The 13,746-nt window shown below is 34.7% G+C and overlaps 1 protein-coding gene across 1 annotated transcript in view; it reads left to right on the forward strand.

Moving 5' to 3' along the window:
• Window positions 1–13,746, forward strand: part of PCDH15 (protocadherin related 15) — a 1,798,632-nt gene that overhangs the window by 1,665,423 nt on the left and 119,463 nt on the right. Inside the window, exon 29 of the mRNA XM_045164127.1 lies at window positions 11,833–11,960. Within this exon, the coding sequence (XP_045020062.1) occupies window positions 11,833–11,960 (128 nt within the window). The remainder of the gene's footprint in view (window positions 1–11,832; window positions 11,961–13,746) is intronic.

Genomic DNA, 13,746 nt, shown 5'->3' on the forward strand with positions numbered 1-13,746 from the left:
GCTTTTTAGTTCCTCTTCACTTTCTGCCATATGTCACCTTTAAAGGCCAAAGGACTTCCCAGGTGTGATTAAAGATTTGAGATGGTGCAGTTATTTGGGTTATCTAGGTGACTCCAATGTGATTACAAAAGTCCTTATAATTGACATAAGATAGGACTGTTCAGGGTCAGAGTGATGCAGCATGAGAAGGACTCAATTAGCCATCACTAGCTTTGAAGGTGGAAGGAGACCATGAACCAAGGAGTGCAGGCAGGCAGATTCAAGAAGCTAGAAAAGGCAACAAAACAGATATACTCCTCGAGCCTCCAGAAATCAGTGTAGACCTGCTCACATATTAACTTTAGCCAATGATACTACTCTGGCCTGTAGAACTCTAAGATAATACATTTACATTGTTGTAAGCCATTAATTTATAAAGAAATAGGAAACGGATGTTCTGCTCATACTTTCTTTGCATCAAAAAGAACTTTCTCCCTGTGTTGCTTTAACATTATTCAGAATGTTATTTTTTTCTTTTTCTTCAGCAGCACAGTAGACATTTATAAATCCTTCAAATCATTACTCATTACTCAGGCTGACATAGAAGGGTTGACTGAGATAGCCTGCCCTTTGAAATAGAATTATCTGTTTATTCAGAAACATTTGATTTGGTTTCTACTATCTGCTTGCCTGTATTCTGGAAACTGGTGGGAAATGATCTCTGGTCTCTAATGGACAGTTGTCTTGTTTTTATTAAAAATCTTATTTTTATTATGAAAAGAGACTGGAGTATGAATTTTAGCCAAGTTTGGGTATTAAGTCTAGCTCTTCCTTATTACAGGGACTTAATTTCATTAACTTTTAATTTATCTGAAAAGCAGAAATGATAATCTACTTCATGGATGATTTAAAAGGTTTTAAAGAGATCATGTAAACAAAAGAGCCAGTACATGGACTAATACAGAGAGAATATTCAAAAAAGAAAAATGCATTTCTCTTTCCTTCTGTCAAAATATGGTAAGCCAGAGTTGGCTTATTAATGTCTTCTTGATGAATTTTATACTACGTTTTTAGACAAAACTCCTGTAAAGTCTCAAGAAAAAGATAATGTAATGTTGCTTTCTGTTGAGTGTTTGTGGGTATGAGAAGGGGCTATCAGGTGTATTTAGGGACATGTATGATGATTCAAGACTGCCTATTTAACATTCGTCATTACAGCCAATGTACTTTGTCAAGTGCTTGGTACATTGCACTTTCAAGATACAATCTTCTTGTTTGTTGGCTTGTTTCTTTTGTTTGTTTTTGTTGCTGTTCAGTTTTTAAGTTGTGTCTGACTCTTTGCCAACCCATGGATTGCAGCATGTCAGGCTCCTCTGTCCTCCCCTATCTCCCAGAGTTGGCTCAAATTCATGACCATTTTGTCAGTGACACTATCTGAACTTCTCATCTTCTGCTGCTCCTTTCGTCTTCAATCTTTCCCCGAATCAGGGTCTTTTCCAAAGAGTTGGATGTTCAAATCAGGTGGCCAAAATATTGGAGCTTCAGCCTCAGCAACAAACTTTCCAGTGAATTTTCAGGGTTTATTTTTGTTAGGATTGACTGGTTTGATCTCCTTGCTGTCCAAGGGACTCTCAAGAGTCTTCTCCAGCACCACAATTCAAAAACATCAATTTTTTTCAGCATTGACTCTTCTTTATGGTCCAACTCTTACATCCATACATGACTACTGGAAAAACCATAGCTTTGACTATGTGAATATTTTTCGAAAGATGTCACTGTTTTTTAATACGCTTTCCTCCCAAGGAGCAAGCATCTTTATTTCATGGCTGCAGTTATCATCAAGTGATTTCAGGGAAAGAAAATCTGTCACTGCTTCCACTTTTTCCTCTTCTATTTGCCATGAAGGGACTGGATGCCATGATCTTAGCTTTTTAATGTTGAGTTTCAAGTCAGCTTTTTCACTCTCCTTTTTCACCTTCATCAAGAGGCTGTTTAGTTCCTCTTTGCCTTTAGGGTGGTATACATCTGAATATCTGATATTGTTGATATTTCTCCTAGTAATCTTGATCCTAGCTTATAGATTCATTAAGTCCATCATTTCTCATGATGTACTCTGCTTATAAGTTAAATAAGCAGGGTGACAATATACAGCCTTATCATAATGCTTTCACAATTTAGAATCAGTCAGTTGTTCCATGCCTGGTTCTAGCTGTTGCTTCTTGACTTGCATACAGGTTTCTCATAAGACAGGTAAGGTGGTCTGGTATTCCCAGATCCTTAAGAATTTTCCATTTTTTTTTTTGTGATTCACATAGTCAAAGTCTCTAGAGTAGTCAATGAAGCAGAAGTAGATGTTCTTTTTTTTTTTCTGGAATTCCCTTGCTTTTTGTACAGTCCAGCGGATATTGGCAATTTGATCTCTGGTTCTTCTGCCTTTTCTAAATCCAGCTTGTACATCTGGAATTCTTGGTTCATGTAGTACTGAAGCCTAACTTGAAGGATTTTGAGCATTACCTTGTTAGCATGTGAAATGAGTGCAATTGTATGGTAATTTTAACATTCTTTGGCATTGTTCTTCTTTGGGACTGGAATGAAAACTGACTTCCAGTCCTGTGACCTCTGCTGAGTTTTCCAAATTTGTTGACATATTGAGTGCAGGACTTTAACAGCATCATCTTTTAGGATTTGAAATACCTCAGCTGGAAATTCTATCACCTCCATTAGCTTTGTTCATAGTAATGTTTCCTAAGGCCCACATAACTTCATTCTCCAGGATGTCTGGCTCTAGGTGAATGAACACATCATCATAGTTATCCGGATCATTAAGACTTTTTTTTTTATAGTTTGTCTGTATATTCTTGTCACTTCTTAATCTCTTCTACTTCTATTAGGTTCTTCAGTTTCTATCTTTATAATGCCCATCCTTGCATGAAATGTTTCCTTGGTATCTCCAATTTTCTTGAAGAGACCTCTAGCCTTTCCCATTCTATTGTTTTCCTCTATTTCTTTTCTTTGTTCATCTAAGAGTGTTTATTTATATAAAAATGTTTATTTATATATTATTTATATAAGAATGTTTATTTATATATTAAGTGTTTATTTATATAATTTACCAAATTCATCAACTATTGCTTCTATTTAAGTAAAATAACTTTGGGCTTAAATACATACTTTTGTTTTTGACTATGTGTCTAAAATACAAATTTCATTTAATGGTCTATTCAAGCATAATTATTTTTTTCTCAGCTATTACTTTGCATTTCAGGGTAAAATAATTCTTTTTAAGTTTGTATGTCCACAGAGTATTTTTACATCAAATATTGTAGTGTATGTCTTTCTCAAAGACTGTTGACATTTTTAAATGAATTTTTCACAAATCTATAGTCTTGCCATATAAACAAAACTATGCATAATTAATATAGCACTTTTACTGTCTCCCAAGAGTTTTTATACTATTTAAATTCTTCTATTTGCAGTAAAAGTATATGTATTTTTCCACTACATTCTTTAATATTTCTTATATAATATCCCACATGAAACAATTTTATTTTGTAATTCAATGCTAGGAATTATTTTTCAATTTCATAAAATTGCTATTCTTCCTCATTCAGAAAATAGCAATAGTAATAATACTTTCTCTCTCTTATCTTGAAAGTCAGGAAACTCAGACATATTTGATATAGTGAGACCGTGATGAATTTAATGCTTTACATATATTTGTTTATTTAATTCAGTTACTTAAATATAATTGTATGTGTGCATGTGAAAGTCACTCAGTTGTGTCTGCCTCTTTACGACCCATGGACTGTAAAGCCCTCAGGGATCCTCCATTCATGGAACTTTCCTCCATCCATGGAATTTTCCAGGCAAGAATCCTAGAGTTGATTGCCATTCCCTTCTCCAGAGGATCTTCCTGACCCAAACTCAGGTCTCTTGCATTGAAGACAGATTCTTTACCATCTGAACCACCAGGGAAGCCCTTATATATACTTTACTACCTTGTTATTGTTGAGAAACTTAGCTCATAAAGGGTAAATAACACATGTAAGGTCATACTGCATACATGGAATATTACTGGCGTCTCACCCAAGCTCTGGCTCCACAACTTGTGCTTAAATGTGTTTATTTCCCAGTTCACCACTACAGAAGTTTTATCGGTCCTTATGGCTTCTCTATTAAGCTGTTTTTGTGGAGAGAGCTGGAATTTAATAGATACAAATAAATTAAAATAGTGCCTGATTATTTTGCATGGAAAAACACTGAGCTAAAAGTCATCATCATTCCCTTGCAAATGCTTTAAAATGCATCAGTTTGCTTTCAGAGATTATCACAAAATTGTAAGCAAAACCAGTGAAAAGAAATAATATTGCATTCTTAGCTTCTATGTTGATGGTTACTGTTTATAGGGAAACTAAGTTTATTAAATTTTCCTAATGAGAAAACTATGTTAATGTGGACACAAAGCCAAACTTTAATTAATGTTTAGAATATTACTCTCGTGTTATCTCATCACTATAGTGAAATTATCAATGTCATCATTTTCTTCACTAAAAGACTTAGCTAAAAATCAAGTGTATGTTAAATCCAAGCATAAGGTTTTGAAGCCAGTAGTTACATACTGTTATAACTTTAGTTCAGCTGTTAACCTTTCACAAACACATACACAAAAAGGTATGTTTTAGATACAAGCAATTAAAATCAGGCAAAAGTGAATTAACATCAAATTAAATTAAAATATCATTCAAATGAACCTCAAAATATTCAGTTTCTCTTGCTGCCTAGCTATTTAAAATAAACAGTGTATATAAGTATGACTAAGAATAATTCCTGCAGAGAAAAAAACCTGAGAAATAAGAAATAGGGACTTTTCTCATTCTAACATACTTAATAATTTATTTTTCAAAAAATCATGTAAATATATTATATTCCTCCTAATTCCATATAATAGACAAACTATATCATATTTCCTATATATTTTTTATTCAAACTCTATTATCTTAGTGAATAACCATAAACCCCTTAGTAGAGTCAGATTAAATGCTTATCTTAGATGATCCTTTTGTTCTTATATCTTACTTTATCTCTAGAAACAATCATTTATCTGGAATATAAATTAGGGCAGAGGAACAAAAAGGAAGTTACTATAGTCCATGGAATTCTGAATGATTTTAGATTTGTTCATTATTCAGTTGCTAAGTAGTGTCTGACTCTTTGTGACCCCATGGACTGTAGCATGCCAGACTTTGTTACCCCTTCACTATCTCCCTGAGTTTTCTCAAACTCATGCCCATTGAGTCAGTGATGCCATCCATCCATCTTATCCTCTGTTGCCCCCTTTTCCTCCTGTCTTCAATCTTCCCCAGCATCAAGGTTTTGTTTTTTTTTTTTTTTCAATGAGTCACCCATTCCCATCAGATGGCCAAAGTTTTGGAGCTTAAGCTTTAGCATCAGAGCTTCCAATGAATATTCAGAGTTGATTTCCTATAGGGTTGATTGGTATGATATCCTTGCAGTCAAAGGGTCTCTTAAGAGTCTTCTCCAGCACCATAATTCGAAAGGATCAACTCTTAAGCACTCAGCCTTCTTTATGCTCCAACTCTCATATCTGTACATGGCTACTGGGAAAAAAACAGAGCTTTGACTACACAGACCTTTCATAGCAAAGTGATGTTAAAAAACTTGCTGTCTAGGTTTGTCATAGTTTTCCTTCCAAGGAGTTCGGTTCAGTTCAGTCACTCAGTCATGTCTGACACTTTGCAACCCCATATACTGCAGCACACCAGGCTTCCCTGTCCATCACCAACTCCATTGGTATTCATCTGCATACCTGAGGTTATTGATATTTCTACCATCAATCTTGATTCCAGCTTGAGTCATCCAACCCAGCATTTCCCATGATGTACTCTGCATAGAAGTCAAATAAGCAGGGTGACAATATACAGCCTTGTACTTCTTTCCAGTTTGGAATCAGTCTGTTGTTCCATGGCTGATTCTAACTGTTGCTTCTTGACCTGCATACAGGTTTCTTAGGAGACAGGTAAAGTGGTCTGATATTTCTGTCTCTAAGAGTTTTCCACAGTTTGTTGTGATCCACATAGCCAGAAGTTTAGCATAGTCAATGAAGCAGAAAATGTTTTTCTGGAATTCTCTTGCTTTTTTTTTTTTTTTTAATCCAATGTAGAGTGGCAATTTAACCTCTTGTTCCTCTGCCTTTTCAAAGCCCAGCTTATATATCTGGAGGTTTTTGGTTCATATACTGCTGAAGCCTACCTTGAAGGATTTTGAACATTACCTTGCTAGCATGTGAAATGAGCTCAAATGTGTGGTAGTTCAAACATTCTTTGGCATTGCCTTTCCTCAGGATTGAAACAAAAACTGACTTTTTCCAGTCCTGTGACCACTACTCAGTTTTCCAAATTTGCTAACATATTGAGTGCATCCCTTTAACAACATAATTTTCTAGTATTTGAAATAGCGCAGCTGGAATTCTATCACCATTCCACCAGCTTTGTTGGTAATAATGCTTCCTAGACAGCATATTAAAAGCAAAGACATCACTTTGCTGACAAAACCATATACTCAAAGCTATGGTTTTTCCAGTAGTCATGTATGGATGTGAGAGCTGGATCATAAAGCAAGCTGAGCACTGAAGAATTGACACTTTTGAACTGTGGTGTTGGAGAAGACTCTTGAGAGTCCCTTGGACTACAAGGTGATCCAACCAGTCAATCCCAAAGGATATCAGTCCTGAATATTCTTTGGAAGGACTAATGCTGAAGCTCCAATACTTTGGCAACCTGATGCAAAGAGTTGACTCATTGGAAAAGACCCTGATGCTGGGAAAGATTGAGGGTTAAAGAATAAAGGGGCAACAGAGAATGAGATGGCTTGATCAAATCACCAACTTTAGATTTAATATTTTCCTAATATTAAACCTAAAACAACTGTTATCTTTAAGAGAGATACTCATTCTTGAAACAATATGCAGTTGTTTGGCACTATTATTTTTCAGGGCTTAAATATGTATCATCTCATTTATGGGGATGAAATATAGTGATTAATTTTATTTAAGTAAACACCAGGTAGGGATTTGGTAGCAATTTTAGTTAATTCCACGTTTATTAAATACCTACTATGTGCTTCTAAAATTTAATTTTACAGTAAATAAAGTACAATAATAGCATTACAGTAAAAATAGCATAAAAGTTAGGGGTGTGTGTGTGTGTGTGTGCGCAATTTAAGAAGGATTTAACTTTGACTTTTTGGCACCAACAAAGTACAAAATACGTAAGTATGGTAATCCAAGCATTGTTTAAAGTTCTCTGCAATAGACTCACATTATGATACAGTTCAAAAAATCAGTTTAATGTGTTACATTGTGTAGAATATTTAACAATAAGAAAAGCACCATCCTTGGATTCAGTCTAGTCTAGTGTGTTTTCTTTCAGACTAAGCTCTTTAATTCCCAAGTATGATAATCAATACCTCTTTGATATATGTATGCTAGAAATAATTAGATGTAAGACTGAAGTTTAGAGCATTCACACTGAGGGAATATCAGGAGCAGGTGCCACTATCAATAAGCAATGGTAGGAGTGGAGATGAACAGGATTGAATCTCTGACTTTAAAGAACTCAGTGAAAATGGTGATAATGTTTTATCAAATAATTGCAGCTCATTTTACCCATTTTAATTCAGTCCTTTGTGTAAGACATGTGCATGTACATGGCTTCAGGAGAGGGTTTTGTTATATATTTGCAAAAACTTTCCATTTTATTTTTATTCTTCTAATCTCTTTCGCTCTCTCATTTTAATTAGGGTTTTTCCAATCTCATCATTATTCACATTTGGGGTTAGATAATTTTCTGTCATAGAGGCATGTCCTATTCATCACGGGGTATTTCTCAGCATCTTTGGCCATTATCAACTAAATTCTAGTATCACTCTCCCCACTGCCTCATCCTCTGCAGATATCACTACCAAAAACATCTCTGCATGGGCAAAATTAATCATAGTTAAGAACCATTGCTTTTACTCCTTGAATCATTACTTAGAAAGTATTTTATGAGAACCCAATGCAACATAGGCAATAGGTTGGTCATGTGGATAGAAGGGCTTCCTAGGTGGCACTAATGGTTAAAAAAAAAATGCTGGCCAATGAAGGGGTGCAGGAGACTCTGGTTCAGTCCCTGAGTCGAGAAAATTCTGAAGAGGGGAACATACCAACCCACTCTAGTATTCTTGTCTGGAGAATCCCATAGACAGAGGAGCCTGGTGGGTTACAGCCTGTGGGACCACAAAAGAGTCTGATACAACTTAGCACTTAAATAACAACAAGAGAAAGCTAATAGCACAAAATTAATTGTTAGAAAGGAAAGGGAAAAATCCAAACCAAATTTGGTCTTTAAAAGCATAGTCTAGTAGTGGCAAGCGGGGGCTACTCTTCATTGTGGTGCGCAGGCTTCTCGTTTCAGTGCTTTGTCTTGTTGCAGAGCACAGGCTCTGGGCACAGAGGCTTCAGTAGTTACAGTGTGTGGGCTCAGCGGTTGTGGCTCTTAGGCTTAGTTGCTCTCAGGCATATGGACTTTTCCTGGACCAGAGATTGGAGGGGTGTCCTCTGAATTGCACCACTGGACCACAAGGGAAGCCCAGCATTAGTGATATTTTTACTCTGTTACTCTTCTGAACCTTTTTCAGCTTATTTTGGATGTCTAAAATAGAACAGATCTATTCAAGGAGTTTTGTATTCTGACTCATACTTCTTTTTCTTAGCTTTACTTCTTAGTAGCTCTGTTTTCTTTCTTTAAACTAATAAATCCCATAAAGGTAGATCACGTTTCCTTACATAAAGGATCACTTCTGGAACTTCTTGACTTGCTGAACCCAAAGGTGCTGCCTAAAGAAAATATTGTCTCATACAATTGGAGAAAAAGAGTGTCAGTGAAGGAAGGGAAATGAGGCACTGGGCACCAAAATGCATAGAGGGCTACAATGTCTTTTAACCAAAACTCTTGCCAAATAAATCTTTCATCCAGCTTATAATTTTTCATCTTCTTTGGTTCTCATTGGGAGTTTCTCATTGTCTCACCAACCAAAAGGGAGACTACAAGAGGGTATTAGGTCATCATGCATTTGTGTTGTCCTCACAACATTCTCTTATCCATTTTATCAATACCACTGTACTGTCTTCATCTGCACTCCTTTCTGCATCTTTCTTTTTTGTTATGTGCTTCATAACTACCTTAAATAAAGGATATAATATGGAGAAAATAAAAGATTCTGGAAATACTCATGGAGGTAAATAGTAGACTTAAATGAATTTAAATTAGAGTTGCTTCCAAATTTCTGCCTTAGTAATAAATCAAAAATCAAATTAGATGCAAGATCATGATACAGTCCTTAGTCCTCACACTCAGTCAAAGTGTGCAAGCTTCAGAAATTTACTGTGTCATGTATATTGTATGCTAATTAATCAGGAAATCTAAGTGAATACTATTCTAGTGATTAAACTGTAGGGGTGCATTTCATTATTTTTGGACTTGTCACCATTTATCTTGTATTCTTTGATTAGATACATCATAATTTCCACCCCACCCCCCTGCTTTCTTCAGATATAATGGACAAATTTAACTGTGTATATTTAAGTTGTAAAATGTGGTGTTTTGATATACATTGCTATTGCTTTGTCATTAAATTATGTCCAACTCTTTGTGACCTCATGGACTATAGCCCGCCAGGCTCCTCTGTCCATGGGATTTCCCAGCAAGAATACTGGAGTGGTTTGCGACTCTTTCTCCAGGGGATCTTCCCAATCCAGGGATTGAACTGGAGCCTCTTTCATTGGCAGGTGGATTATTTACCAATGGGCCACATACATATATACTGTGAAATGCATACCACAAGTTAGTTATCACATCCATTAACTCACAAAAGCAGTGTTTGTGTTGTGTGTGTGTGTGTGTGTGTGTGTGTGGTAACAACATGTTAAATCTACTCTCTTAGTAGATATGAGTACATAGTATAGTATCATTAAGTATCATCACCATGTTGACCATTAGATCTTCACTTGTAGTTTAAGATTCACTATTTTTCTTTAATTGTCAAATGTAGAACTCAGCTTTGATTCCAGAGGTTAAAAATTGTTTGCCACTAAGATGAAAATGGGTGTCATTTTGGATGAACTCTGTTGGTGGCTGGCCAGGGTGCAATTCAGAGCCCTGGCGCTGCAGGATAGAAAAGCAGTCTGCCATCCTTACGTCCTTGCTGGTATCCTTCCCTGTTGGCCTAGCACATTTTTCTCTTTGATTCTAGCTTGTCCAGTTTAGGAATGGTGGGAAAGAGACAAATAGAGAAACTAAATGAGTAGCAGCAAGACAGTGGTAAAATTCTGGAATACATTCTCTTGTCTCACTGATCTTTCCCAAGTCAAGCAAAAAGGTGCCCATTTCTAAATTCTTATAAGGCTAATGAAGATTATTCATTCATTTATTCAGTCGACACAGAAATATTATACACCTATGATCTACCCACTGTGCCAGTAGCTTCATGTTAATTTGTTATGGTTGAGGATACAATAAAGTAATAAAAACCAGGTGTGCCTAATAGTTTGTAGATCAGTTGCACTATATTTGATCCTACATGAAATGCATGAGAAAAGTTTACTTAGGTACATCAGAATATTTTTTGTAATTTAAATCTGCATTTTACAAAATGCTTACCACATGTTCCTCTTTTTACCTAATTTGTAAGTTATTTTTATCAGATTCTTTGTTAAATGGTTATTTATGCACTAATAAAAGGTCTTTTCCTTAAAGGTGTGATGATTGAAGGAGTGAAATTAAACACGTGATGAAGAAATGTATCCCTTATTGTATGTTTAATGTGGTTTAAATTATAAAACCCAGTATTTATAAGCATTATAATACTCATCTCTCCACTTATATCTTTTTCAATAAATGCAGCATAGTCTATGATACACAGTAAAACTTGTTTTCCCTTGGTGGGAATAAGTCCCTCACCCAACCATTGTATACTGTATGTGTGTGTATATATATATATATATATATATATATATGTTACACATGTATATACTATATATGTACATATACTATATACGTACATATATATGCAGTATATACATGTATATACTACATATGTACATATACAGGCTTCCTGGGTGGTTCAGCAGTAAGGAATCCACCTGCAATGCAGGGGACACAGGAGACATGGGTTTGATCCTTGGGTCAGGAAGATCCCCCAGAGAAGGGCATGGCAACCTACTCCAGCATCCTTGCCTGGAGAATACCATGGGCAGAGGAGCTGGTGGGCTCTAGTCCATAAGGTAGCAGAGTGGGATGTGGCTGAGCATGCACACACATGCTACATATACATGCTGCACTTTAAGCTAAGAAAATATCACTGCTAGTTACATACTGAAGAATAAATTTTTAAAATTTATAGCAGACTTTATTATTTCATAAGTTGTTTAATATATTTGTGTTATCTTGATGTAATTTGATAATGTGTGTGAAGTAATTCTGAATACAAATGGTTGAGTTGTTTTATTAAAATTAGCAAAACACAATACTTTAGTGCCTATTAAACCCAGTGAAATAAATTAAGAAGACATTATAATTAAAAGAAATAGCAGCAATTTAACATCATGATTCCAGAAGCATCATTATCAGTGTCCTCTGTGGGTATAGGGTATTAAGCATGCCAAATAGGAATGACTATCGGAATTAAGTTATTTACATTGTTCCAAAAAAAAAAAAAAAAGTATGTGTCTACTCCACTCCATCTTTTTCCAGTGAGTAACCGTCAATAAAATATATCTTATTTGTTATCTTCCAGGCAATACAGCTAAAGTGTATATTGAGATTCAGGATGAAAATGATCATCCCCCAGTGTTTCAGAAAAAATTCTACATTGGAGGTGTGTCTGAAGATGCAAGGATGTTTGCTTCTGTGCTAAGAGTTAAGGTATGAGAACATTTGTTAGGATACAGAATTAAAAGTGAAAACAAATAGCTCACATTTTGCAAATAAACTATAGCCATATAATTTATATTAACTGAATGCATACTTGCATTGTTTAAATGAAAATCTGAAGCTTACAGATATATGAGTTTAATTAGTCAAACTAAATACAGATTAATTATGAGGTGAATGCTGAGTAACTTTTGTGCTTTATTTTCACTATAAAAATAGAAACAAATTTCTTATGATATTTTACATAGAATAAAATATTAAGATGTATGTTTACCTAATAGATTTGTATGCCTTTTATATTAAGGTTTGATTTAAAATAATTCCAAAGATTCTCAGAATGGAGTCTTATAGCAAATATAAAATTGCTATTTTCTAATTGAAGAAGTAATGAAATAAATTTTGTATTTTTTATCAATTATTTTTAAAAATTCAAAATGTTAGTTAAATCAATGTGAAAATTAATGCTACTAACATCAGTACTTTGGTAAAGATTTTTAAAAACCTTCATAGGTCAGAAATATTTTGCTCATTTTGTGGTAGTTTAAAAATACAACATCTAAGATTAAAGTTGCTAATTTAAAATTTTTCTTTAGTTAATTACCAAATATGTGTTCAATAGTTAGCAGTACATAAATTTGAAGAATGTTTTATAACTAAGAAATAAATTTGTAAATATTGCATTTTGCTAAGGGAAATTTTATATGCTATAAGACTTTATTAGAGTTATTTTTCTGAAGCTATTTTAATGATCAAATTTTAAAATAGCTATTAATGTAAAAACATAAAACCGAAATATCTCTAAGAAAATCCAGCTGTTGATTGCTTCTCGTTTGGCACATGAGTATATTACTGCCTTTCTTTCCCTATTATCAGGATCATCATGATTGAGCTCTCCTTACATGTGATTTTTATCATCTTACAAACATTCTTAAATAAGAAAGAAAATTCAAGCAAATAAAGCATATGTGTGTGTACTTGCAAAATATCTCTTTCACAGTGCCAGATTCTGATTCTTGATTTGAATCACCAGTTATAACTAAAATTGGTCTACAAATTTAAGCCAACACATTATATCCAATTTGTACTATGATTAACAAATAACAGTCCTTTGTTGATGATGTTTATATTATTTTACAGTTTAGTCTTATAAAGGATTGATTCAGTCCATCCATTTAGTTGGTAAATAATTTTTGAATGATTATAGTCTGCATTGTTCTAGAAGCTGGACATAGAGCAACTGAAAAATAATCAAACGAACAAAGACCCCCAAATTCCTCACCCTGATAATGCAAACAAACTAGTAGCAGAAACAAATTATAGATCCAATGTCATGTGAAGAGCGAGACTTGTGTGTTTCTAGGTAAGATGCATTCTGGGCATTCTGAAGCAAAGTCTCAAAAGATGGAGGAAATTTGGAATTCAATGTGACTAAAAAGCCTGGTTGGGGATGAGACTGGAAATGCAGCCCAGGCCTAGGATATGGTTTTTATCCTTGATGTATTTTGAACGAAAGTCTTTGAATGGTTCTGTCTAGAAGTGTGACATAATCCAATACAAAGGGATTATTTTGAATGCTGTGCAGGGTGAGGAGTGGGGAAAGGTACACAGTGTTATAGACAAGAGTAGAAACAGAGCCCAATGCATCACTAGTCCAGGCTTAAACCATGGTGGTAGAAAGTGAAGATGATAAGAAGAAAATAAAAAGAAAGCCAAAAGGATTTGCTGATGTATTATATTAATATGTGGTGCATTAGAGAAAATCAAGGATGACTCAAAG

This window comes from Bubalus bubalis, chromosome 23 (genome assembly GCF_019923935.1).
Source record: "Bubalus bubalis isolate 160015118507 breed Murrah chromosome 23, NDDB_SH_1, whole genome shotgun sequence".
NCBI classification, from domain to species: domain Eukaryota; kingdom Metazoa; phylum Chordata; class Mammalia; order Artiodactyla; family Bovidae; genus Bubalus; species Bubalus bubalis.